General features: G+C 43.2%; 1 protein-coding gene, 1 long non-coding RNA gene and 1 other non-coding gene across 14 annotated transcripts in view; 1 reads left to right on the top strand and 2 right to left on the bottom strand.

Annotated features, from left to right (window-relative positions):
• Positions 1 to 1428: 1428 nt before the first annotated feature.
• On the bottom strand, positions 1429 to 14315 carry TRIM45 (tripartite motif containing 45). 12 transcript variants are annotated; one of them, XM_081492977.1, is made up of 8 exons: positions 11039 to 11325; positions 9972 to 10504; positions 7628 to 8361; positions 5788 to 5917; positions 5052 to 5166; positions 2593 to 2719; positions 2077 to 2232; positions 1429 to 1702 (listed from the first exon to the last, which is right to left on the bottom strand). In XM_081492977.1, the coding sequence occupies exons 2-8, from the start codon at positions 10457 to 10459 to the stop codon at positions 1554 to 1556; spliced, it is 1899 nt and encodes a 632-aa protein (XP_081349103.1). In that variant the 5' UTR covers positions 10460 to 10504; positions 11039 to 11325; the 3' UTR covers positions 1429 to 1553. The 12 variants fall into 12 exon arrangements, with proteins under 12 accessions (XP_081349103.1, XP_081349102.1, XP_081349106.1 ...); XM_081492976.1 differs by having other exon boundaries at positions 11077 to 11325; XM_081492980.1 differs by having other exon boundaries at positions 9972 to 10222; positions 11077 to 11325.
• TRNAY-GUA (transfer RNA tyrosine (anticodon GUA)) lies at positions 3099 to 3170 on the bottom strand. The gene has a single exon. It is a non-coding gene; the product is annotated as a tRNA-Tyr (tRNA).
• Positions 11339 to 27672, top strand: part of LOC145507124 (uncharacterized) — a 61561-nt gene continuing 45227 nt past the window's right edge. Inside the window, exon 1 of the long non-coding RNA XR_014054601.1 lies at positions 11339 to 11830. This is a non-coding gene — a long non-coding RNA (uncharacterized LOC145507124). The remainder of the gene's footprint in view (positions 11831 to 27672) is intronic.

The raw sequence follows: 27672 nt of genomic DNA, 5'->3' as shown, positions 1-27672 counted from the left end.
GAAGATCAGATTTTGGTCAGGGATAGGGCTGAAGGGAATCTTTCCAAAAAAGGGTGAGAATATAGTATCTTCAAATTTACAGCTACAATGTAGCTAACTCCTTAAGGAGGAAACATATTCCATGATGACCTGACAGTCAATGTGTTTCGTCTGATTATTTCACTTCCTTTGCCTGAGCCAACTCATCACTCTAATTAGAGTCACTTCTTAATGGATCTTACAATGCAGACTTCAATAATTATATTTAATACATGCTATGTTTTTGCTATATAAGAAATCAAATATCCTAAAAGAACACACTGAATTGAATGTGAACACACTGAATATATACAGTGAAGACCTTGGCAGAGCTGGGGCACCAGTTCTATGTACTTCGTCTTCCAAGAATTCTCTTCCGTTAAGCTGGCATGCTCTGGGAGCCAAAGCTTCTAGTTAATTTCCTAGATACGCAGACAAAAGTGAAGATGACTTCCTAGAAGACAAGGCTGTGAGATGTGAGGACGATGAAGGTATGTGGATCGCCTGGCATGAGCACATCTGTAAGGAATTTGTAAGGTCCTATTTCAACAGCATTCCCCTTTATTTACTGGGTACGTGTCTACCCTTCACCAAATAGTAACCTTCTAGGCTCTGGGGGCTATGAGATGAACATGGTGTAGAGGGTAAGTGGGGGACTCCCGCCTAAACAGCAGTATCATATTATAATCCATTTAAGGTGTGCTAGCAACAAGTGGACACGAGGAAAGGTTTTTATTCTTTGAGGGAAACAAATATCTAATGTGTAGCTCAGGGAAAATTTTTAAAAAGTTATGTATCAAAAACTTAAGGAATTAAATTACTTCCATGAGCTCTAAATTCCAATGGCATAGGTACCTCCATGCCTATACAAAATAGAAGGTAGCCTCCTTGGTATAGAAATGACACTTTTTTTTTTTTTTGAGGGGGTAGCCTACAGTTTATTGAATCGGATTTTGCTATTTACAACTGAGATCACATCTACATACTATTTTGTTAGTCTACATGGATACATTATTTCTAACAAGTTTAGACATGATGAATGGGCTCAGTCATACAAAAACACGTGCACACACTCATACTAATTGTCTTAAGAACAGTAGTACATACGTTATACACCTCCTATAAAGCCAGCTTTGATTAAAAACTGCAAGTTTCAAAGATTGATCTGATTTTGAAGATGATCTAAGATACACACTATGTGATTCTAAAATCTATTTTAGTCATTTTGTACAGAGCTATCATATTTTTTAAAAGGACACTGATGAGGGGCACCATCTGGTATTTAACTTAAACCAGATAGCCGATTACCTCCCCTTCCCTGCAAAGACCTCTGACCAAGAAGACAAATGTCATGTGGTCTCTGGTACCCACATGTGCCATCAGTGAATAACTCACAAAGAGGTCTTCGGATTTGTGGGTATACATCCAGGCACTTTGTTTTTAATTCTACCAGTTTCTTCAGAATTAACGGCTGTGGTCCTCTGGTGATCTGAAGCCGCACTGGCCACAGCTGTGACCACGGACCCAGGAAGCCATCAGAGGGCCACTGTCCTCAGCAGACTCCTCGGCGCGCTCTGCCCACCTGCCCATGTGCATTCCGACTTCTCCGCAAACTTCCCACAGCACGACCAGTGGGGACGCCCTGGGTGGCCTTTATGTCCGTGGCCACAGCCTAGGTACCCACCTGCATGGTCCAAAGAGGAGAGGGAAAAACCGTTAGAAGGAAGTCCAGCAGTTACCATGGAAATCAACACTCCTGGTGATATTCAGACTCATGGATATTTTTACATCTAGAAACAACCCAGCGAGAGGAACAAGCTCTTGGATGCCTCTGTATTTGGGAGGACTCTCAAGACAGATGACAGCAAATCAATTAAGGTTAGCTGGAGTTGTAAGAACAGTGTTATTTTAACACTCTGTGAACTTAAGGAGAAGAACTGGTTTGGATTTTAACATAACAAAATCTAAATAAAAGAGAAGGGCAGAATGCTAGAAATAAACAAAATAGATCCTGAAGTGTTTCTATGCAAGTTTACAAGAGCCTATGTTAAGGCTTACCGTAAGAGTTACGACAGGACAGAACACCAAAAATAACTGGATTTCTTGCGTGGATGCTGACCTTTCTGCCCACGCTTCCTTCCCCCAAGAAAAGAGCCAGACTTGGTTCAGTTGATTTATTCATCTGTTCTCCCATCCCTGCCTCGTCTGGAATTTCTTTAAGGTTTCAAAAGGAACAGGATGGGTTTATGTTTTTGACAGTGCTCAGGCTGTTGGAAAGGGTACAGACTGAAACTGACCATCCCAGGAGAAGCACAGGGCTTCTAGAATCAGTGAACTGTATCAAAACTAAAAGCACTCAGAACTTTTCATCTTGCTATTTCAGTTTCAATAACCAAGAAGTTTTAAATGAAACTTTTAGAACTGTTATATATTTAACATGTACAGACTACATTCCTAGGAACAAAGCCTGAGTCTGAATACCCTGACCCTGGTCACTGTGGTGGTTGATCTCACTGCTGGGAGACAGGCACAGAGGGACAGCGAGGGCTTTCTGGAGCAACTGGTTCTCCTCACCTGGCATGGTGCCTCCACACGCGCAGCGAGCAGTTTTCTGGCCTCCACTGGAGCAGAATGTGCAACAGTGAAACACGCCCAGGTGTGTGCAGTGCCTTTTCCTCACAGTCACAGTGAATGGTGAGCCCTTCAGTGTTCAGACCAAGAGCAAAGAACAGCGCCTCATGAGTCAACAGGCGTGTGCTGAGCATCACACAGACTAAACAGAGTATAAGTCACAGGCCCTGCCCCTAGAGGGACGAGGACAGTAGAGGGAAACAGTGACTGGGGGCCAGTAACCAGCTGGGTGCTCAGCTGGATGGGGCCAGATACAAATGCAGTAAGAGGCATCAAGGAATCTGTGCTGCTGCCTTCGCATGCAGACCACCTGACACGCTGAAAGTTAGTCGCTCAGTCATGTCCGACTGTTTACGACCCTATGGACTGCAGCCCACAAAGCTTCTCTGTCCATGGAATTCTCCAGGCAAGAATACTGGAGCGGATTGACGTGCCCTCCTCCAGGGGACCTTCCCGACCAGGAATCGAACCTGGGTCTCCTGCATTACAGGCAGATTCTTTACCATCTGAGCCACCAGGGAAGCACTAGTAAACTCAACTGTGCTTTCAAGTCACTGACTTCGGGCTCCATCTCCTCCCTTCCTGAGTAGTCTAAGAACATCTGTGGTCCCTTCTCCAATTTCTTAGCCACACACTCCCATCCCTCACATCCTAAGGCAATTCCTTTCCTTTCATCCCTCCATCCTGGACACAACTGTTTACCCATCCACTCATTCTAGGTCGGTGAAACTAGATGAAATGGAGGAAGATTAGGCATGTGGTTAATAATTCTCGGATTAGAAATTCTCCTACCTGCCTTCTTTCCTTTAAGGATAATTTTCATTCTTGAATTTCTACTCTATGCTAAACAGTAAATATTTAATGAGTATTGCTATCTGCCTAGGAGAAGGCAATGGCACCCCACTCCAGTACTCTTGCCTGGAAAATCCCATGGATGGAGGAGCCTGGTAGGCTGCCGTCCATGGGGTCGCTAAGAGTCGGACACGACTGAGCGACTTCACTTTCACTTTTCACTTTCATGCATTGGAGAAGGAAATGGCAACCCACTCCAGTGTTCTTGCCTGGAGAATCCCAGGGACGGGGGAGCCTGGTGGGCTGCCGTCTATGGGGTCGCACAGAGTCGGACACGACTGAAGTGACTTAGCAGCAGCAGCAGCAGCTATCTGCCTATTCCTATATGAGAATCACATACCATGCAAAAACACAAAGCAGAGAGGCTGGCACCTGAGAAGCCTTTCAGATGTTAAATCTCTTTTCAAGAGTTTAGTCTTTTTTTTTTTTTTTTTGGCTACATGGAATGTGGGATCTTAGTTCCCTGACCAGGGATCAAACCCGTATTCCCTGCATTGGGAGTACAGAGTCTTAACCATGGGATGGCCAGGAAAGTCCCTACAATCTGTTTTAAAAACAACGGGGGAGTTCAAACATGTGGTTTCAAATTCTGATTTTTCTACCCAGGTACTGTGTATTGCGGCAAGTTTGTTTTCTTGGTCTAATTGGATGATGATCCTTATTTTTGAGTGGTTTGTTAGAAAAGTGAAATAATGTTTAAAAAAATATCTAACCTATCTGGCGTCCTGTAAGTAGGCAAGCAGCAAATGGCTACTATGAGTCTTCCTAGGGCACAGGCCACAAGCCTAACACATCCTGATGCTCTACGGTGTTTTCTTGTCCCTGTCAGTGTTGATTTCCGGTTGGGGGAAACCCTCTGGCAGCTTGTATGTCAGCAGAGATTCTGCTGGACATGTTGAATGTTACTCAATTTTTAAAAATTCATAATCTCTAAACCAGAAAGTGTTACATATGTCTGTGGAAGTGATATAGTAACCATGGTAACAGAGAGGCATATACACACACACACACACACACACACACACACACACACACGTATACATATAAACAAGAGTACAGAATTATCTGGGCAAATGGTTAGGCAGATAGTGGACTGATCAGTTACAGGAGAGGGCATAACTCTCCCAGTGGTATTCCAGTAAGTCCATGTCTGGTCATAGTCTGAACAAAGCCGGAAAATCCTGAGTGAGGTTATATTTCTTGCATGTGTGTATACTCATCTGCTGGTAGATTGCCCACTGTGATCAAGGCATCTTTCCCAAATTAAGAACTCCAATAAACTAACTGGGAGAATGACAAAATACAGACATAACTGCTAAGAGGTGCAGTAGGGATAAAGAGGTTTTAGGGTCACCAGTATCCTCTAGTAAGAATAAGAGCTGCAAAGTCTGGGCCCTTTCTAAAGTGAGGTGAAGTAAGAAAGAAGAGAATCCTGGTCAATCCCTCTAAACAGCTGGTCCTGTGTGAAATGTCTCCACATTCTAAGATGACAAAACTGGGGGGGGGGGGCGGGTGAAAGGTCAGGGAAGTGTAGGCAAGGCCTCACTCACCTGCACGTGCTGCTCCTTGACACAGACCAACACAGTATAGGTGCCAGGTTCCTTGGGCATATAGGAAACATAGTATGTCCCATCCTTGTTATCGTGGACCATCGTTTTGACGGGACTGTATAGAAACAGGAGTTCAAAAATACCACTCATTCTCACAAAGCCTTCTTCAGTTGCCTACTGATTTAGGATGTAAACTCTATACCATACATCCGATATTAATTTTAAATGTCCCCCAAGCAGGATGTGTCTTCTCCTTGTCTCAGAAATTAATTTTACAATAGAAAGTAACATAAATCCTCATTTAATCTGACATTCAGAAGAATTCCTTGAAAACATCAGTGTTCTCTCTAATCAGCTTCTGTTGTACTTTCCTTCTCTTCATCCTCCCATCTCCATCCTCCAATCCTGAAGACTTTGCTTATAACTTTGCTCCCAGCACAAATAGTAAACGTGGGGCTGAACTTTGAGAAGGGCACCATTGAGTCTAACACAGAATATTTTACAGTCTATTCAAAGCTTGGGATAAAGACAGTCTGCGGGGGCAGATGAGACCTTTGAGAGAGAATCAAACACAAGCCTAAAACCCACACAAGGAATTGCATCTGGTCCACGTGGTCCTATGGCGCTTTCTAATGACATCATGGGGAGGTAGGCTGGAACTATGGCAGTTACAGCCCCGTGACTGCAAAGAACCTTGAATTTCCAGGTCCATGATGCCTGAGTGCATGATACAAACCTGTCTTTCTTATCTTTAGGGACCACTGTGACTTGAACGTTGTCTCCTCCCCTGCCCATGCTCTCTCCCGTTGTATCCTTACAAAGCACGGTGAAAGAGGCTGGCTGTTTCTCACCGGCTCTGTGAAGATCTGTGGAAGATAAACACTCAGTCCTCAATCTCAAAGGCTAACCGTAGTGAATGCATCCCCAGATCAGACACCACCTTGCTTTTTCTGTTTAGTACAAAAGGTTGTGTTTCCGGTTTCCTCCCTTTCTTTTCTCTTCCTGTCTGTTTCCTGGAGCATACTTCTTGGGAGTCACTTCTGGTGAGCCTGGTTCTCTCTCAGCCAGCAGCAGCTCTTGGATTGTAAAGGATCCTGGATCTTAACTTCAGCCTTAAGAAAGCTTTGAAAAAACTCAGGCTTGGCATATGTATTCACAGAATAAAAGAGAGGCTGTGCTGTGCTGTGTTGTGCTTAGTTGCTTAGTCGTGTCTGACTCTTTGCAACCCCACAGACTGTAACCCACCAGGGTCCTCTGTCCATGGGGATTCTCCAGGCAAGAATACTGGAGTGGGTTGCCATGCCCTCCTCCAGGAGATCTTTCCAACTCAGGAATCAAATCCAGGTCTTCCACATTGCAGGCGGACCCTTTACAGTCTGAGCCACCAGGGAAGCCCCCAAAGAGAGGCTGGTAACCCCAAACTACCCTCTCCGAGTGACAGATCCTGCTAGAAGAGGCAGGAGGTACAGGTGACCAGTTCAGACTCTTCATGCCTGAAGTCCTCTACAGCATGGTAGCTGTGCCTAGGCACTGGGGGGCTTATTCAATAGCTACAGCCTCTGGTCCAGGGTTTCCCTGATAGCTCAGATGGTAAAGAATCTGCCTGCAATGCAAGAGACCCAGGTTTGATCCCTGCTTTGGGAAGAGCCCCTGGAGAAGGGAATGGCTACTCATTCCAGTATTCTTGCCTGGAAAATTCCATGGACAGAGGAGCCTGGCGGGCTACAGTCCATGAGGTCGCAAAGAATCAGACATGACTGAGCAACTAACATTTTCACTCCACTTCTGGTTCAGAAGACAGATGAAATCGGCTTTTTTACCTGGGGTCTGTGAACTATTATGAGGCCTTCTGAGGGGCAAAGAATCTCCTGAAATCGTATGTTCAAATGAGTGGGCGTTTTCTTGTGGAGAGATCATTCTCAAAGGGATCTGTGACCTCCAAACAGGTAAGAATTCCTGTGCCTGGGTCAGGATGACTCTAGAATACAACCTTGCAGTGAGAACTGATCTGTGAAATAGGTTTGAATAATTTGCTTCCTTTGGGAAGGGAACACCATGGTCAAAAGAAATTGTTTTTCCCTCTACTGACTGAAATGCCTACCATATTCTTTTCAATGTCAGTATCTGGCTTCCATGAACCAGAAAGGGCATCAAAGAAAGCAAACCATCATCCCGTCTTCCTCACTCCTCAGAAATTCTCTTCAGAACCATCCTCTCCGAATAAGCCATCCTCTCTGAACAGGCAAGATTTCACTCTACCCTGATGTTTATGCTGTTATGTCTTATGGGCACTGCCTCGGTTCTGTCACCTGAGAGCAGTGGTCTGATCCTTGAGTTCCTCGGTTGTTACTAATTTTCTCAACTGGAAAAGGGTCAAGCCTCACCCCTGTCTGGGATCTTAAGTGCAACCTGACCAGAACAAACCAGAAAGAAAAGGACAAAGGAGGGATCACCATCTGTTGGATGGGTATGACTCTCTCCCTAGCTGAATGAAGGCAGTAGCTGAAAATGCCACACATCGTTGACACCATGTCCTGCCGCTGCCCTTTCCATGCCAATGGGACATGTCTCCCTACCTTCCCCTTGGAGGACACATTTGGCTGGATCAACCTCTTTGGTGTTGATGGCCCCGTAAACTTCATAGCCACGGCATAGGCCTGCTTTCTCCTTGGGAGAGAAGGTTATCTTCTCGTTGACTCCGGGACGGGCACTGTATTCCACTTTGTTCAGCTTGGTGAGCCGTTCCACCACCACCCCCTTGGTGATGAGGATCTCCAGGTCGGAGCCGCTGGTCAGCAGGTGCTCGGTGAACTCCACTCCGGTCCGCATGTCTGCCAGCAGCTGTTCCAGCTGTGCCTTTTGCAGCTGCAGAGAGTTTTCCTTCTGGACTCGGATGTCTTCCAGCTGCTTCAGCAGCTTGTCCCGATGCTCCTCGATGGCCTTGATATAGCCCTCGGAGAAGGTGCGGATGTCGGCGGCCACGGCCTTCACCCGCTCCTGCAGGGCGCTGCTGGTCCCTTTGATCTGTGCCAGGGCCTCCTCCAGGGCCTCCAAGTGGGGCTGGGTACCCCTGAGCAGCTCCCGCATGGAGTCCCCGTGCTTGTGAATAACGTTGCTAGTGAAGTCACAGGGGTGCTCCCGGTGCTCCCCCACCACGCAGTCCCGGCACACAGGCCGGTCACAGAGCTCGCAGAACAGTCTCAGCTCCTCTGCAGGGTGAGCAGGACACAGAATGGGCTTCCCGATCTGGCTGTAGCCTTTTAAGTCTTTCAGGTCCACCATGGTATGGGAGGTCGTCTTCTTCTGCCGCCTAGAGGGAAACAGAGGCAGGAACAGGAAATGAGGGGACAAGTCTAGCAGGGAAACACTCTGGCAGTTTTAAGGGCATGGGTTCTGAAGTCCAACAAATCTGGGTTCGGTTCCTCATTCTAACCTCTTACTAATCACATGAGCCTCTAGGATTCCAGTTCCTCCTCTATACACTGGGGTAATACCTATCTGAAAGGGCTGCTCTATGGGACGAAATGATAGTAGGCTAGGGCTCTCTGGCTTGGTGCGTGACTTTGTAATGCTAAGGCTACCTCCTGGGACTTTCCCCAAAGAGTTCATTTGTCAAATTTCGGCAAGAGCCACAGCCTAGTGCTACAGCGAGTTAGAGGGGAGAGTTTGGTGGAGACCCAGCAGCGAGATGAGACCTGTGCCAGACGGCTCAGCAATAAACTTCAGGCAGTTAAAAAGCAGCTAGCTGGGCACAACAGTCTCCTTCAGCTTTCATCGAACTCTCTGGGAAAGCATTTCCTTTGACCAGTGCCTCCGCCACCCAAAGCAGCAAGCTAGAATTTTCTAGAGGATAGTCATCAACATTATTAGAAAGAGTAAAATCAGTGGTCAGTAGAACCAAAGCTCTCTTTTAATTCCCTCTTTTTATAGCCCTCTAGAGATACAGGGAAATCCCCAGAAACCACAGTGACTGTCCAGAGTTACACCATGTGTTTAGTGTTTTAGCAACGTCAAGCTTACATGCCTGTTCTGGCACCAGCAGAGTGGCTGTGGACAAAACAGGGTCAGCTGTTTAGCTGGCAGCAAAGTAGTCGTAATTACAAGGTAAAAATAGAAGTTCTGAAGACTGCTAACTTGTTCTGTTGGTGAGGCCAGAAAACACCTGGAAGGCAGAACTTAAAAACGACTGTAGCTAATCCTGAAACATTGGCCATTTCATATTGTAATGTTCTGGAATGGGGGGAGGTGGTCTGAAGGCACAAAGTGATTTCCTGTGACAAACTGTTCACCAAACACCCTAAAAGACATAATCCCCACCCCAAGTCCATTTCACCAAGTTCCAGAGTACCTCCAGGGTACAGGGCAAAGGTTGAGGTGGTATCCCACCAATCAGCACCTTATACTGGGAAGGCAACAGAGATGAGAAGAGAAAACACAGCAGGCAGGTAGAGGATTTGGATTTTAAATTCAACTGTTATATACTACTTACCAGTTATGGGACCTTGGCATATCACATACTGCTGAGCTTCAGTTTCCTCCAATAATAAATAGGGGTGAAAACAGTGCCTGCTTTTCTATGAGTTCCAAGGATCAAATGAGATTGAGGGCAGGGGATCTGCTATCATTCTCTTTCTCTAGCACCCCGTACAAACGATTGATGAGCCAAGGAAACTGGGTAAGAGCTTTGTAAACTGAAAAGGACTCTGCAAACCTCTGATGCTATTATCACCATGGGTATTATTTAAAGGCTGCAGAATTTAACTACTGTTTTGGAACATCTGTAATCACATTGTATACTGTTCTCTGACCTTCCATGGCATTTGAGCTTTCCTTTCCATCTGCTCACCAAGGGATTTCTCTGCCTTGACACCTCTTTATATTTTGCTCTTAAGCCACACCAGGTGGGTATCCCATCTTTACCTATGAGCCTGGCAGCAGAAGTGGCAGAGATTGGCTTTGCAGGTCTGACACCTCTTCTCCACTTCCCTGTCGCTGCACAGGTCACACACCAGGCCCTGGCCTTCCCCACGCAGACTCTCCAGCATCACATCATTCATGGCCAGGTGGTCTATGGTTAAAGCCTTCACTCCACCCATGGGCAGGTCCACCTGAGCATCACATACTGGACAGAGGATGCCAATCTGAGGCTGCAGAGTGCGTGGCTTGAGTTCCTGGAATATGGACCCCTCAGAGCTTGTGTCAGATTCTCCCCCTCGGATGTCCACTACAGAGAAGGGTTCCAGCTGCTCCAGACAGGTGGTGCAAACTGTGTGCAAACAAGGCAAGAGCCTGGGGGCTTCGAAAAGCCCCATGCACAAAGGGCAGTGAGTTTTGCCTGAGTTTCCAGCTGTGGTCCCACTGGGGAGTTTGCCCACGAAGCCCAGCAGCGGCCTCCTCTTTTCTGCCATATTCCCCACGTTTGTGCTCAGTATCAGAAAAGGCCCTGGGCAGTTCTATAATGAAGTAGCAGGTGATTAGGCCCACCCAAAGAGACAGTTTCCAAAACTTGTACAGAAACCATGTGGACTCTATCTTCGGCAAATCAAAGGACAAAAAGGAAAAAGAGTATTCCTCAAAGGAGCCACCCACAGATCTACTCAGTAAGGCCCCCTCCTTTGCAAGGCATCCCATACCAGACACGCCCACGCCCTCCTCTGCCTCCCAAGTCCTCCTCCCCGGAAGCGCTTCCAGGTCTAGGTCTCCACCTAATCCTGCTGTCGACTCCTGGACCCCTGCACCCCTATCACCCTCTACTACCACCCACCCCACCGCCGGCCCCACTGGTCCCACGCCCGACACGCGACAACTGCCACCCCCGCCCCCGCGTGATGCGCCTGGAGGGTCCTCCCGCTCCTTTCTTCCACTCGGCCCTCCGCGGAAGGCACGCGGCGGACAAGGGAGCTGCGAGTCCCCGCCAGCTTCTCCGTTGCCACCACCTCCCCACCCTTCGGCCCAAGGTGCCCGACGGCTCTGGCCCCGCCTCGCACCAATCCCAGCTCGGAGCTACTCAAACGACTCCAATCACCGTCATATACAGGCGGCCGTCGCCGCTGCGAGCCCCGCCGCCCTCCAGAGTGACACCACCAGCATCCAATAAGCTTTGGAAATTCCACATCTTCGCTGGTCCTCTCCGGGGAGGGGCAGTATCAAGCAAAGGGCCGGGGGCGGGGCGTCCTCAGGGCTTGGGCCTCGGAAGAGAAAAAGGGTAAGGCTGTGAGTGAGCGGCATAGTATAGCCAGCGTCACCATTTTACGGCGACTGTCTCCCTCTCTATGGCTCGGGCGACCAGAGAGGTCAGAGGACAACTTAGAAAGCTACGCTGAAGGTCCACTCTGGGGTCTCTCATTGGTGGCTGGCGCTGTCAGTTGCACCAAGCTCCGCCCAGGGCCTGTCGGGAGTTGAAGCGGGGGGCGTTTTCATGGTTCCCGAGTCCTCGGAAGCCGCGAATGGCGTTTTATCCTTGGCTGTACTGTGAACCTGCGAGTTTCCCTCTGGGCCTCTCCGCTTATTTTAATTCAGGAGTCCTTGAGGCCATGCGTGCGGGTTACCAGAGCTTCTGGAAGCGGCTCGCTGGGTCCTGGCATTTTCCGGGCCAGGCTGGTTCTGAGGACCCATCAGGGAGACCGTTGAACCAAGGTCTAGCTTTGCCTTCGTGTGGCACTCGCCGGGAACCTGGAATCCCGGTTCCCTGGGGCTTGAGAAGCTGTTGTTTCGTCCGTCGGGGCCAGAGGTGCCAATGATTAAGGAGTTGTTTGTCAACCAGAGTTCTACAGTTTTGTGTAAGAGAAAGAGGGCAAGTTTGTCCCGCTGTGGGTTTTTTTTTTTTTTTTCATCAGAGAGGGCCCTTGACTGGTCACAATGGTATAATGGAAGATGTCAAAGAAGGATAAGTCCCCCGTGGGCTCATAGAGTAGTGGGAAGATTAACACGTCGGACATCGTTTACTTCACAATTTCTCTTCTTTAAGTGTTCTTAGAAGGAGTCTCCTGATTTGACTGTATGGGCAATTTGCTACACTTGGCATCTAGGACCTGTACCTCCACAGTTCCAGAAATGGTAACACTCTGGCTCCTTATGCTCCACTTGTTGTTATTATCTTAAGACCGACTAGGATGCCTGATTATCTCACTGCTTGCTTTGTTCATGACTTTCCCTACTTGATTTGGACCCAATGGGCAACTATCTCAATGATGTCTTCATTATCCATTTCATGCTATAGGCACAGTGCCTGGAGCCTAAGCTTTAAAAAATATGGAATCTGAAACAAACGAACAGAAATTTGACTTTGAAATATGAGAAGAAAACTATAAAATGAAAGTCAAAATGTTCAGTTCAGTTCAGTTCAGTTGCTCAGTCGTGTTGGACTCTTTGCGACCCCATGAATCACAGCACACCAGGCCTCCCTGTCCATCACCAACTCCCGGAGTTTACCCAAACCCATGTCCATCGAGTTGGTGATGCCATCCAACCATCTCATCCTCTGTCGTCCCCTTCTCCTCCTGCCCCCAATCCTTCCCAGCATTGGGATCTTTTCCAGTGAGTCAACTCTTCACATGAGGTGGCCAAAGTATTGGAGTTTCAGCTTCAGCATCAGTCCTTCCAATGAACACCCAGGACTGATCTCCTTTAGGATGGACTGGTTGGATCTCCTTGCAGTCCAAGGGACTCTCAAGAGTCTTCTCCAACACCACAGTTCAAAAGCATCAATTCTTTGGCGCTCAGCTTTCTTCACCATCCAACTCTCACATCCATACATGACCACTGGAAAAACCATAGCCTTGACTAGACGGACCTTTGTTGGCAAAGTAATGTCTCTGTTTTTAAATATGCTATCTAGGTTGGTCATAACCTTCCTTCCAAGGAGTAAGCGTCCTTTAATTTCATGGCTGCAATCACCATCAGCAGTGATTTTGGAGCCCAAAAAAATAAAGTCAGCTGCTGTTTCCATTGTTTCCCCATCTATTTCCCATGAAGTGATGGGACCAGATGCCATGATCTTAGTTTTCTGAACAGTGAGCTTTAAGCCAACTTTTTCACTCTCCACTTTCATCAGGAGGCTCTTTAGTTCCTCTTCACTTTCTGCCATAAGGGTGATGTCATCTGCATATCTGAGCTTATTGATATTTCTCCCAGCAATCTTGATTCCAGCTTGTGTTTCTTCCAGCCCAGCGTTTCTCATGATGTACTCTGCCTATAAGTTAAATAAGCAAGGTGACAATATACAGCCCTGACGTACTCCTTTTCCTATTTGGAACCAGTCTGTTGTTCCATGTCCAGTTCTGTTAGTTCCTAACCTGCATACAGGTTTTTCAAGAGGCAGGTCAGATGGTCTGGTATTCCCATCTCTTTCAGAATTTTCCACAGTTTATTGTGATCCACACAGTCAAAGGCTTTGGCATAGTCAATAAAGCAGAAATAGATGTTTTTCTGGAACTCTCTTGCTTTTTCGATGATCCAGCAGATGTTGGCAATATGATCTCTGGTTCCTCTGCCTTTTCTAAAACCATCTTGAACATCTGGAAGTTCACGGTTCCATTTCCAAAATATGTCAACGAGTCATATGCTACGTTTATATGTGAATTACATAGAATTTCCAAAAGTAAGCACATCTATGAAGGTCTTAAAATAGTCCTTACCTGGTTTTCTTCAGCTTCTTGTCCTCCATACCTACTGATTCAGATTCTGCTTTCTTCACTCCAGTATGCTGGAGTAAGTCACAGAAACTATGCAGACTTGGGTTTGCCATTTATTCTCACTCTGAACTTCACCTCCACTCTCCCTGATGTCTGGAGATGCTTTACTTCATCTCTTATTCATGCTCTATCATGTTTCCCATGGTAGATGTTCCAAGCTTCTCTTGTTTAAGAAGTGCTTTTGAATTTACCTGTATATTATCTCCTTTAACCTCAACTACATGAGGAAAGTCTCAAATTTGGTGGCTAGCCCAAGGAAGAACAAATGAGACGAGCTCTTATGATGCCATTTTTAAGAGTGTAGCCCAATCACCTGTAACCTTTTCTTCCTCAGCTTCTTAAGCATTGAATCTCTTATAAATTCAGAAGGTATCTGCCTTTAATTGAGTAAGAAAAGCAAGTCACTTACTTTTTGCTAAAAAAATCTATGATTCGTCACAACTCCTCTCAGACTTCTGATTTCTTTTTTTCTATTCCAAGGTTAACCCCATAAGACTTTTGCTCTTTATTCCAACCTTTCGTGCCTGCTGTCCCTACATTTTCAATCAGTCCTTAACTAGCACATTCTTCTACCAAATTCTCCATTGACTAGGCTGCCTTTCAACTTACTTACCTTTGTGAGCCTCACCATTACATTTCTCAAAAGACTAGTCTCACTTTATGCTTTCACCCATTTTTTCCCTCTCCCAAAGTCCCTATTGAGACTTTGCTCTTGTGGATCACAAATGACCAGTCACTGCCCTTTTCTCACTCAAGTCTCTTTAGTATTTGCCATTGTTATGTCCTTTTTCATCCTTAAAACTTGCTTGCCCTTTGCCTTTTGAAATATTCTACTCTCTGGCCTTCTAATCTCTTAGACAGCTTCTCACATTCTCTTTCCTCACTGGTTCCGCTTGCTCCACTTTATCCCCTACTTTTACTTCTTATGCAGATGATCCTGATTCACACTTCAGTACTGACCTCTCTCTTGAGCTTTGGTCATATCCATTTATTATAAACCTGTGCCCAAATGTGGCCCCATCACCTTAGGCCCCCCATATCTTAAACTTCAGTGAACTTCTTTGTTCACTAAACTGTGTTCTCTGAATATTTCTGTTTTATTCTCTCAAGAATATCGTTCTCCTGCCTCCAGCATGAAACTTTAGAGTGCTTTTGGCTTCCTTTTTCTTTTTCCATATCCAAGCAGGTACCAATTTCTTTCCATCCCTACAGCCAACACCTTACTGTGGAGAACTTTCAGATGATAAGGACTTACTTCAAGGATTAGAATAGTTTCTGAATTATTCCTGTCCTCTGTTTTTTTCCTCTACACAGTTTTCCCAAATTAATTGTAAAAATATGGCACAAATCAACATTTCTAAAAGCTTCAGTAGCTTCCAGGCTCCCTCTATAGGATGAAATCTGGATTCTTTAATAGATTCATGAAACTCACCTTTTCGTTGGACTTAAATATTGCCAAGCACATTTCTTAGTCTTATCCAATTTTCTCTTCAGAATTCTTCCACCTTTATTATTTAAACATACTCTTCACACTACTTTCTTGACACTTTCCCTGTTGTTTCAGCACTCCAGATTTGAGCTCCAGTAGCTATTTTAATGGAGAAGGAAATGGCAACCCACTCCAGTATTCTTGCCTGGAGAATCTCATGGACACAGGAGCCTGGTGGGCTACAGTCCATGGGTCACAAAGAGTCGGACATGACTGAGTGACTAAAGAGAGAGAGAGAGAGCTATTTTTAAACAAATTTATTAAAGTATAGTTGATTTACAGGATTGCATACAACATAGTGATTGAGTTACATATACATTGTTTTTCATGTTCTTTTTTCATTATGACTTATCACAGGATATTGACTATAGTTCCCTGTGCTATACAGTAGAGCCTTGTTGTTTGTCCGTTCTATATATAATAGTTTGTATCTGCTAATGCTAAACTTCCAAGCCATGTCTTCCCTCACTCACCCTCCTCCTTGGTAACCACAAGTCTATTCTCCATGTCTGTGAGCTTGTTTCTGTCTCATAGGTAAATTCATTTGTGTCATATTTTAGATTCCATATATAAGTGATATCACATGGCATTTGTCTGTCCTTTTCTGATTTACTTCGCTTAGTATGCTAACCTCTAGTTCTATCTATGTTGCTGGAAATGACATTATTTCATTCTTTTTTATGGCCAAGTAGTATTCCATTGTACATATGTACCAGATCTTTTTTATTGTTCATCTGTCAGTGGACATTTAGGTTGTTTCCATGTCTTGGCTATTGTGAATAGTGCTGCTACAAATATAAGGGTGCATTTATCTTTTTGAATTACAGTGTTGTCTGGATATATACCCAGAGGTGGGATTACTGGATCAGATGGCAACTTGCTTATACTTTTAATTTTTCAGTTGTGCTACATTCTGGTATTAAGTGTTTTTAATTTATTATGTATATATATGTGTGCACATACACACACACACACACACGTATTTTTCGTCTCTTTGTTAAGGTGAAAAACCCTTGGCAACCAATTCCGTGCCTACATAGTAGACAGCTAATAAAGACTTGTTATTGATGAGACAAATGAATGATCCCAAAGTAGAATGGGACTACTTGCAACCAAGAGTTTTGTGGATCATACAGACCACAAGTGATATGGGATAAGATTATGGGAGAGAATTATTTAAGGAGTCTCCTTTCTTAGGATTAATTAGTGTTTTAGTCCATGTTCACATACTGCTTCATCTTTTTGGGGATCCCAGGAAGCAAATAGTTACAGAGAAGTGCAAAAGTCTTGGGATCAGAGGAATAGGACTGAGGAAAGGGCCAGGTCTGTCAAAGTGTCTAAGGAGTTTCACTGCACTCCTGTGCAGGTAAAGAATATGCCTGCAATGCAGAAGACACAAGGGGCAAGTATTCAATCCCTGAGTCAGGAAGATCCCCTGGAGGAGGAAATGGCAACTCAGTCCAGGATCCTTGCTTGGAAAATTCCATGGACAGAGGAGCCTAGCAGGCTAGAGTCCACAGGGGTACAAGAGGCAGACATGACTGAGCAATTAAGCGACTAAACCTGGAGCCCAAGAGAGGGAAAGTACGAAAGGCAAGAAGGCCAGGAACAGAGGATGACCCATCAGGAAATCAGGCACATCTGGATGGACAGTTTGCCTTATTAACACCACCAGACATGGGGTGAATGTACAGAAGTGAACCAGAGAACTATAGAGCTATGTCAGGCTTCCCTTTCACTATTATCCCTGTTTCTGTCATTCACCACCCTTCCTCCTTTGAAAAGCAGGAGAATCCTTTCTTCTAAGATTTGTGCTTTAAAGCCCAGTCTCATCTACTTCCTCCTCTGTCTTCATCCTTTCTTTTCTGATGGATTTTTCTTCCAACTCATACCCATGTTTAAGTCTCTTCTTCTACCTTACAACCCGTCTTTAGCTCTTAATTTCACTTTCCCTCTTAAAAAGAATAGTCTACATTTGCTTCTGTAATCCTCCTCACATTTTACTCCTAAACATAGTATAATCTGGCTTTTGTTCTCACCATCCCCTGAAATTGCTTTTGCCACAGTCCCTGATAACTTCCCCTTGCTCTGTCCAGTGGATACTTTTCAGTTATTATCTAACAGAATTTGTTATAGCTTTTGACACTGACAGTTTCTTCTTGAAACTTTCTTCTCCTTGGTTTCTCTAACACTGTGCTTGATTTTTCTTCCTCTTTCTGCCCTTTTAACCACTACTTTTCTTCTCCTTGCAGTGCACTATTTCTTGCACCTGGCTCTTAAACACTGCTATTTCCTAGGGTCTTTTAGCAAACTTTTTTTTTTTTAAAGAGTGCTCCCTTGGTTGTTGTGGGGTTTGGAGGTGATGTAGATAAAGCACCACCACACTTTATATAGGGGCTCTTTTTGCTGGTACCATTATTGTCTGTATCATATCTCTGAATCTACTCCCTCCCTGCTTTTCCTGCTTTAGTTCAAACTGCTATCGTATTTTGTTTGGATCACTGAATAGTGTCTCTATTTCCAATTCATTCACCATAATCCTGTTAGAGATCTTTTTTTTTATTTTATTTCCCTGCAGTTTGATCATAATCTTCAGTGGCTATTGAATACCTTCATTTATTCATCAAATATCACTTAAGCACCTGGAATATGTTTTCCCCAAATATCTTCATGGTTTGCTCCCCACTAGAATAATAATTTCCATGAAGGGAGGGACTCCTGACTGCCAGGATATAGCTTATTGTGTGGAACAAGCTAAAACTCTGTTCTCATGCAAATTATCTTCTAGTAGGGCTTGACTTCCTCTGCCAGTCCAGCTAACCTCATTTCTTGCACTGCTTCACCCTCATCCTAGCATGCACCCTGAGCTTCAGCCTCTTGTGTAGTTGTACAAACTTCTTGCTCTGCCTAGGACACCCTGCCCATTCTCTTGTCTAGTTAATTTCTATCCATTCTTCAAAGCTCAGTTTTCAGATATCAGCTTCTCTAGAAATCCTTCTTTCAACAAGCCTTTATTAGGTGCTCCTCTTTATGCTACCCATGGTACTCTGTGATGACCTTTTTAACATTCTCATTTCAGTTTTATACTTACTTGTTTGTTTCTCACTACACCCCACTCTTCACACAATAAGAACAAGTCATAATGTTTTATTTCTGCATTCCTAACATTGGGCAAGTCTCAAACATTGTATGCTTTAATAAATGTACTATGCATGAATTTAATGGCCAAGATTAATGTTTAATTTCTAAGGACCTGATAATAATGGTAGGACAGATGACTGGAGAAATTTCTTGTTTATTGCAGTAGATCACCTGCTGTTCAGATTTATTTTCCCTCCAGAGTCTAAGTCTTTAGTGCCATCTAGTGGAAGGAGCTGCAATAAAAAGCTATCAGTCCAGTTCAGTTCAGTCGCTCAGTTGCGTCCCACTCTTTGTGACCCCGTGAACTGCAGCCTGCCAGGCTTCCCTGGCCATCACCAACTCCCAGAGGTTGCTCAAACCCTTGTGCATCGAGTCAATGATGCCATCCAACCGTCTCATCCTCTGTCCTCCCCTTCTCCTCCCGCCTTCAATCTTTCCCAGCATCAGGGTCTTTTCCAGTGAGTCAGTTCTTCGCACTAAGTGGCCAAAGTATTGGAGTTTCAGCTTCAGCATCAGTCCTTCCAAGGAGTATTCAGGTCTGATTTCCTTAGGATGGACTGGTTGGATCTCCTTGCAGTCCAAGGAACTCTCAAGAGTCTTCTCCAACACCACAGTTCAAAAGCATCAATTCTTTCATGCTTAGATTTCTTTATAGTTCAGCTCTCATATCCACACATGACTACTGGAAAAACCATAGCTTTGACTAGACAGACCTTTGTTAGTAAAGTAATGTCTTTGCTTTTTAATATGCTGCCTAGGTTGGTCATAACTTTTTTTTCCCAAGGAGCAAGCATCTTTTAATTTCATGGCTGCAGTCACCATCTGCAGTGATTTTGGAGCCCCCAAAATAAACTATTTCACTGTTTCCATTGTTTCCCCATCTATTTGCCATGAAGTGATGGGACTGGATGCCATGACCTTAGTTTTCTGAATGTTGAGTTTTAAGCCAACTTTTTCACTCTCCTCTTTCACTTTCATCAAGAGGCTCTATAGTTCTTCACTTTCTGCCATAAGGGTGGTGTCATCTGCATATCTGAGGTTATTGATATTTCTCCTGGCAATCTTGATTCGAGCTTGTGCTTCATCCAGCCCAGCATTTCTCATGATGTACTCTGCATAGAAGTTAAATAAGCAGGGTGACAATATACAGCCTTGACATACTCCTTTCCCAGTTTGGAACCAATCTGTTGTTCCATGTCTGGTTCTAACTATTGCCTCTTGACCTGCATACAGATTTCTCAGGAGGCAGGTCAGATGGTCTGGTATTCTCATCTCTTGAAGAATTTTACAGTTTGTTGTGATCCACACAGTCAAAGGCTTTGGTGTAGTAAATTTAGCAGAAGTAGATGTTTTTCTGTAACTCTCTTGCTTTTTCGATGATCCAACAGATGTTGGCAATATGATCTCTGGTTCCTCTGCCTTTTCTAAATCCAGCTTGAACATCTGGAAGTTCATGGTTCACGTACTGTTGAAGCCTGGCTTGGAGGATTTTGAGCATTACTTTGCTAGCATGTGAGATGAGTGCAATTGTGTGGTAGTTTGAGCATTCTTTGGCATTGCCTTTCTTTGGGATTGGAATGAAACCTGACCTTTTCCAGTCCTGTGGCCATTGCTGAGTTTTCCAAATTTGCTGGCATATTGAGTGCAGCACTTTCACAGCCACATCTTTTAGGATTTGAAATAGCTCTACTGGAATTCCATCACCTCCACTAGCTTTGTTCGTAGTGATGTTTCCTAAGGCCCACTTGACTTTGCACTCCAGGATGTCTGGTTCTAGGTGAGTGATCACATCATCGTGGTTATCTGGGTCATGAAGATCTTTTCTGTATAGTTTTTCTGTGTATTTTTGCCACCTCTTCTCAATATCTTCTGCTTCTGTTAGGTCCATAACATTTCTGTCCTTTATTGTGCCCATCGTTGCATGAAATGTTTCCTTGGTATCTCTAATTTTCTTGAAGAGATCTCTAGTCTTTCCCATTCTATTGTTTTCCTCTATTTCTTTGCATTGATCACTGAGGAAAGCTTTCTTATCTCTCCTTGCTATTCTTTGGAACTCTGCATTCAAATGGGTATATCTTTCCTTTTCTCCTTTGCCTTTAGCTTCTCTTCTTTTCTCAGCTATTTGTAAAGCCTCCTCAGACAACCATTTTGCCTTTTTGCATTTCTTTTTCTTGGAGATGTCTTGATCCCTGCCTCTGTACAATGCCATGAACCTCCATCTATAGATCTTCAGGCACTCTGTCTATCAGGTCTAATCCCTTGAATCTATTTGTCACTTCCACTGTGTAATCGTGAGGGATTTGATTTAAGTCATACCTGAATGGTCTGGTGGTTTTCTCTACTGTCTTCAATTTAAGTCTGAATTTTGCAATAAGGATCTGATCCACAGTCAGCTCCTGGTCTTGTGTTTGCTAACTGTATAGAGCTTCTTCATCTTTGGCTACAAGGAATATAATCAATCTGAATCAGTATTGACCATTTGGTGATGTCCATGTACGGAGTCTTCTCTTGTGTTGTTGGAAGAGGGTGTTTGCTATGACCAGTGCGTTCTCTTGGCAAAACTCTATTAGCCTTTGCCCTGCTTCATTTTGTACTCCAAGGCCAAATTTGCCTGTTACTCCAGATATCTCTTGACTTCCTAGTTTTGCATTCCAGTCCCCTATAATCTTTTTTTGGGTGTTAGTTCTAAAAGGTCTTGTAGGTCTTCATAGAACCGTTCACCATCAGCTTCTTCAGCAATACTCATCAGGGCATAGACTTGGATTACTGTGATATGGAATGGTTTGCCTTGGAAACGAACAGAGATCATTCTGTCGTTTTTGAGATTGCATCCAGGTACTGCGTTTCGGACTCCTCTGTTGACTATGAGGGCTACTCCATTTCTTCTAATGGATTCTTGCCCACGGTAGTAGATATAATGGTCATCTGAGTTAAATTCACCCTTTCCAGTCCATTTTAGTTCACTGATTCCTAAAATGTCGATATTCACTCTTGCCATCTCCTGTTTGACCACTTCCAATTTGCCATGATTCATGGACCTAACAATCCAGGTTCCTATGCAATGTTGCTCTTTACAGCATCAGATTTTACTTCTCTCACCAGTCACATCCACAACTGGGCGTTGTTTTTCCTTTGGCTCCATCTCTTCATTTTTTCTGGAGTTATTTCTCCACTGATCTCCAGTAGCATATTGGGCACCTACTGACCTGGGGAGTTCATGTTTCAGTGTCCTTTTTGCCTTTTCATGCTGTTCACGGGGTTCTCAAGGCAAGAATACTGAAGTGGTTTGCCATTCCCTTCTCCAGTGGACCACATTTTGTCAGAACTCTCCACCATGACCCATCCATCTTGGATGGCCCTACACGGCATGCTCATAGTTTCACTGAGTTAGACAAGGCTGTGGTCCATGTGCTCAGTTTGGTTAGTTTTCTGTGATTGTGGTTTTCAGTCTCTCTGCCCTCTGATGGAGAAGGATAAGAGGCTTATGGAAGCTTCCTGATGGGAGAGACTGATGGAGGGGGAAACTGGGTCTTGGTCTGATGGGTGGGGCCATGCTCAGTAAATCTTTAATCCAATTTTCTGTCGATGGGTGGGGCTGTGTTCCCTCCCTGTGTTTGACCTGAGGCCAAACTATGGTGGAGGTAATGAAGACAACGAAGACCTCCTTCAAAAGGTCCACAGTGCATGCACTGCAGCACTCAGTGCCTCCAACCCTGCAGCTGGCCACCGCCAACCCACGCCTCTGCCGGAGGCTCCTGGACACTCATGGGCGAGTCTGGGTCAGTCTCTTGTGGGGTCACTGCTCCTTTTTCCTGGCTTGTGTGCACAAGGTTTTGCTTGTGCCCTCCAAGAGTATAAAAAGCTATGCTACGTAAAACTTGGACAGTGCACACTGTTCTATTCTGTTTATTTTGAACAGAGACATAGAAGGGAGAACTTGGTTGGGTTGCATTATTGGTGCTTTTATTTCTGTCTAGAAATTCACTGTACCCTGAGGTGATTCTAATTGTGAGATGTAACAAGTGTAAATATCCTTATAAGGGATATTTTGTGATAAATGGGAAACTCTTCAACTTTGAGGTGTGTGATGCAATGGCTAGAATGATCTGAGCTTTGGCTCTCTCCTTGTGTAACTGCTTTTAGATCAGAGTGGAACTAAATAAGACTTAAGTTCCATTATTATTAATACTTAACTGCCTACCTTTTCAGAAAAAAAATTTTTTCCATTGTGTAATTCAAGATCTTCTAGTTCTTCTCACGTGACTCCTAATTGTCTGATCAAATTATTTGCCATGACCTCAAACATTCTGTAGTTGTTGTATCAGGAAGCTGCACCTAACTGTTATTGGTTTGGTATAAATATAAGCTATTCTTAGACTGTTTGTACATTAAGGCACACGCTGTTCATCTCTCTATGTAAATTCCTTTGCTATACTTTAAAGCTCATTAACCTTTTAAAAAGCATCTGATACATTATATTAAACAAGTTAATGTGGATAAATGCTTTGTGATCATGTCTTTCACATAAATTTATCTTCTATATAAATATATATACAGTTAAATTAGTAATAATATAAAGAAAATGGCACATTTAGAGATTGGACGCTGTGCTGCATATGGTGATGATTCTTGTGATTCAGATTAGAGCAGCAGCTGTGGCGTGCTCATTCTATTGTATTAGAGAATGGATCAGTAAAGTCTTGCTTTGTACTCATTATAATGTTGCTTTATAATTTAAAATATGCTATCTTTTCCTCTTAGGATTCTTTTGTGGTTTATATTTAATGAACATGCTGACTTCCAAGGTTAACATGAAAATTTTGATTTAGAGGAGACCCTTTGTTTGGAATATATTTGCCCTAGATATCTTCATAGCTTATGGCTTATTCCCTATCAAAATGATAAGTCTTTGAGGGCAAGGACTGTTGTCTGTTAAATTCTATGTATATCCTCAGTGTCTAGATGCATGCCTAGCCCATATTTGGAGCCCAATAATTATTTATTGAATGGATGTATGAGAAAATTGAGGCATGGCTAGGTAAAGACATTGGTCTAAGGTCACACAAGAAGTTACTGGCAGAACTGGGTAAGAATCCACGTTTTCTGACTCCTACTCTATTGAGTGATTCAGTACAACACCTTGTCTCTAATCAGTACTGGGTCCCCTGCCCTGGGCCCTTTGCTTTGGAAAAACCGACTATGGTGACCCTTCTCCAGTCACATCCTATCCCAGGGGCCAAGAAATTCTAAGAATACATCTCCCTACTGCTCTACCCACCCTGCCTCCCCAAACGCCCCATGACACACACACGTTCCAGCGAGATTCTTACTGCCAGGGACCCTTGAAATTCCCTGACAAATAGCCGGAAGCCTCCTTTCAGGGCCTCTGCTAGCTCCTCTTTGATTGTAGACAGGATAAGTGTGCCCACACCTAAACCTTCTGAGTTGTCAAAGGACAGCTGTTACAGGTGGTGGAGCTTGATCAAGGTTGTTGAGATATCCATACACGGGTGTGACTCCCCCTATAGGCTGGAAGGAGAAAAACAGATCCTGGGCTGGATGCCTCTGTTTCTCCTCTTGCTTATGGACCCTCAATGTTGGGGATAGTCCTACTTACATAATAAATCTGCTTCTCCTCACATATTAAATGTCATTTAAAGGAACACTTAGTGAATATCTGTATTAGCCAGACCTTGTGCTTGGCATTTTCAAATGTGTTTTCTCATTTCTGTGTTAACCTAAGAAGACTCAGAAGTGACTTGCTTAAGGACCCACAGCTGATAAGGTGCCAAGCTAAATGCATTCTCAGGAGATATATCCTCAGGAAGTGTTAAGTATTCTACACTTACCAAAACATACACACATATAAACGTACATATATATAATGCAATTGTATATGTAACTCTATGTGTCTTTTATATATTATATATGTTATATAAAAATGTATAATTAAATATTATATATATTCATGTGTATGTATATATCTGTGGGGTAGATGTTTGTGTTACATATATACATGTGTATATAGATCTTTGTACTGATAAAGTAATGTTTTATTAAAAACACATGAACAGTTTAAAAGAATGTGAGTAAATAGTAAATCTCTGATAACAGGCCTTGAGTCAGAGACAACCAAACATGATGTAGTGGTTGTAGTCATTTTTTTGTTGTTGTTAAAGATACTCATATATTTTAACACTTTCCAGCAATGATTTTGAACTTTTTTTTAATCTGGATGACTTTAAATATAAGTTGTGTACAAGTGGAGAGAAAAGTGTAACACATCCCCAAGTATTCCTTACTCAGCTTCACCAGTTAACAGTGTTTTCTGTCATTTTTATGTATTCTTAAGGGACTTATTTGGAAAAACAAAAAGTGGGGAATTTCAAAAAAACATCTGCTGCATTGACTTTGCTAAAGCCTTTGATGGTGTGGATCACAACAAACTATGGAAAACTCTTAAAGAAATGGGTATACTAGACCACCTTATCTGTGTCCTGAGAAACCTGTATGAAAGTCATGAAACATGAAGCAACAGTTAGAACCGGACATGGAACAACCGACTGGTTCAAAATTAGGAAACGAATACGTTAGGGCTGTATATTGTCACCCTGCTTATTTAACTTGTATGCAGAGTACATCATGTGAAGTGCCAGGCTGGACGAATCAATCACAAGCTGGAATCAAGATTGCTGGGAGAAATATCAACAACCTCAGATACGCAGATGACACCACTCTGATGGCGGAAAGTGAAGAAGAGCTAAAGAGCCTCTTGATGAGGGTGAAAAGAGGACAGTGAAAAAACTGACTTAGAACTCAACATTCAAAAAACTAAGACCATGGCATCTGGTTCCATCACTGTGACAGATTTATTTTTCTTTTCAAGGCTCCAAAATCACTGCAGACAGTGACTGCAGCCGTGAAATAAAAAACGCTTGCTCCTTGAAAGAAAAGGTATGACAAATCTAGACAGCACATTAAAAAGCAGAGATATCACTTTGCCAACAAAGGTCCGTATAGTCAAAGGTATGATTTTTCCAGTAGTCATGTACGGATGTGAGAGTTGGACCTTAAAGAAAGCTGAGTGCTGAAGGATTGATGTTTTTGAACTGTGGTGTTGGAGAGGACTCTTGAGAGTAAGGAGATCAAACCAGTTGATCCTAAAGGAAATCAACCCTGAATATTCATTGGAAGGACTGATGCTAAAGCTGAAGCTCCAATACTTTGGCTACCTGATGCAAAGAACTCATTGGAAAAGACCCTGATGCTGAATGAGGTGGTTGGATGGCATTACTGACTCAACGGACATGAGTTTGAGCAAGCTCTGGGAGATAGTGAAGAACAGGAAAGCCTGGCGTGTTGCAGTTCATGGGACACGATTTAGTGACTGAACAACAACTTATTTGAAAAGGTTTAGATGTGAAGGTGGAAAATTTTGACTTTTTGTGTAAATTTTTTATGTTTAAAAATGCCCTACATAGTTAAATACCAATTTTATATATCTATTTTTACATTTCTTCCTGTATTTCAAAGAGGACTCAGATGAAAGTCAGACATTTAATAATGTTTTTATAACAATAAATACAACTTACTTGATATGTATGCATTCTGCTTCATGTCATACTCTTTTCTTTGCTGGATTCTGTGAGACTGCAATTTTACTTTGTTATAATTGGTCTACTTTCTGTTTTTTTTCATCTCCATTTGGAAGAGATGTTGAAAATGATAAGCAAATAAATGCCATTTTTTTTAATCATTTCTGTGAGTGATAGAACTTGAAAGTGATGAATATGTAAAGCCAGACTATGATTTAACATAGTGGCTTTTCTAGTTCAAATGACAGCTAACTTTTCTGAGCTAAAGTGCACCCACATCTTGGTAACAGCATTTAGAGCATGAGTAGATTAGAACATTTCATGGCATGCAGAGAAGTCTATATGTTATTTCCAGGAATGCTGCTAGGAAATATAAATAAATAATGTTTCTAGTTGCAAGGAAATATAAATAATCCCCACCAACTGAGGCAAAGCCTAGTTATTTATTTCTATAATGACAGCAACAATTTTTTTCTTAAGTACTTATTTTCTAGGTAGCATTTAAATCTCTGCATTTTAACTCATTCGTCATTTTTTGTACAGTGTACAGGACCTGAAAGCTTTTTCTCCTGTTATTAATGAGGAGCACACCTAATATTAATGAGGTGTTTTCAGGAGACTCTGGTGTGATAAATACCTCCTGTCTTCAGTGTTCCATGCCTGTCTTTTAGACAGAATTCCATCAAGAAAAAATGTTCAGAGTGATACCATCTAGAGGGCTGGACAGGGGAGGGGCCTTGCAGTGAAGATGCTTCTGAATATCTGTGTGAGAGGAGCTGAGAGCCAGCAGGCTGGGTGGAAAGAAGATTCAAAGGCTTTTTTGGAAGCTGCATTTGCAGAGCAGAACACTTTTCCCTCATTTGTGTGTCCAGTGTGGCTTGGTGCTGCCACTGCTCCAGACTCACATTGTCCAGTGTGGGAGCCACTAGCCGTTAAGTGGCCTTTGAGCACTTGAAATGTAGCTAATATAAATTAGAAATGGTGTAAATGTAAAATGCACGCAGGTTTTCAAAATATTTATTATGGAAAAATGCAAACTGTCTCAGTAATAGTTTATCTTGATTGCATGTTAAAATGATACACATTTTAAATACAGACTTTTTTTTTAGAGTAACTTTAGATTTACAGCAACATTGAGCAAAAACTAGAGTTTTTATGTATGCGTTTCCTGCCCCTGCCCCAGCCCAGTACACACAGCCTCCCTCGCCATCAATATCCTGCACTAGGGAATTACCTTTGTTGTAACTTGTAAACCATCACTGATACAAATTATCACTCAAAGTCCATATTTTACATTATGCCTCTTGGTTTTGTTCATTCTATAGATTTTTGACAAATGTATAATGACGTATATCCACCATTTAGTATCATACAGGATAGTTTCACCGTGCTGCATTTATTTACCTCTTCTCCCCAAACCCTTGGCAGCCTCTGATCTTTTTACTGTCTACGGTCTTGCCCTTTTCCATACAGTATGTAATCTTTACAGATTGTGTCTTTCACTTAATAATATGCATTTAAAAATTTTCCATGTCTTCACGGCTTGATAGTTCATTTCTTTTTAGCACTGAATAGAATTCCAGTGTATGAATATACTGCAGTTTGCTTGTCTAAAAGTGACAATATTTTAATTAAAATCTATTAAATAAAACCTACTGTTAAATTTATTTTCAGTTGTTTCTTTTTACTTTTTAAATGTGGCT

The sequence above is a fragment of the Giraffa tippelskirchi genome, chromosome 5, assembly GCF_054371585.1.
Source record: "Giraffa tippelskirchi isolate mGirTip1 chromosome 5, T2T-mGirTip1v1.2.pri, whole genome shotgun sequence".
NCBI lineage: Eukaryota > Metazoa > Chordata > Mammalia > Artiodactyla > Giraffidae > Giraffa > Giraffa tippelskirchi.
Note: the sequence above shows the minus strand (reverse complement) of the source record. Positions and strands in the feature narration are given on the sequence as shown.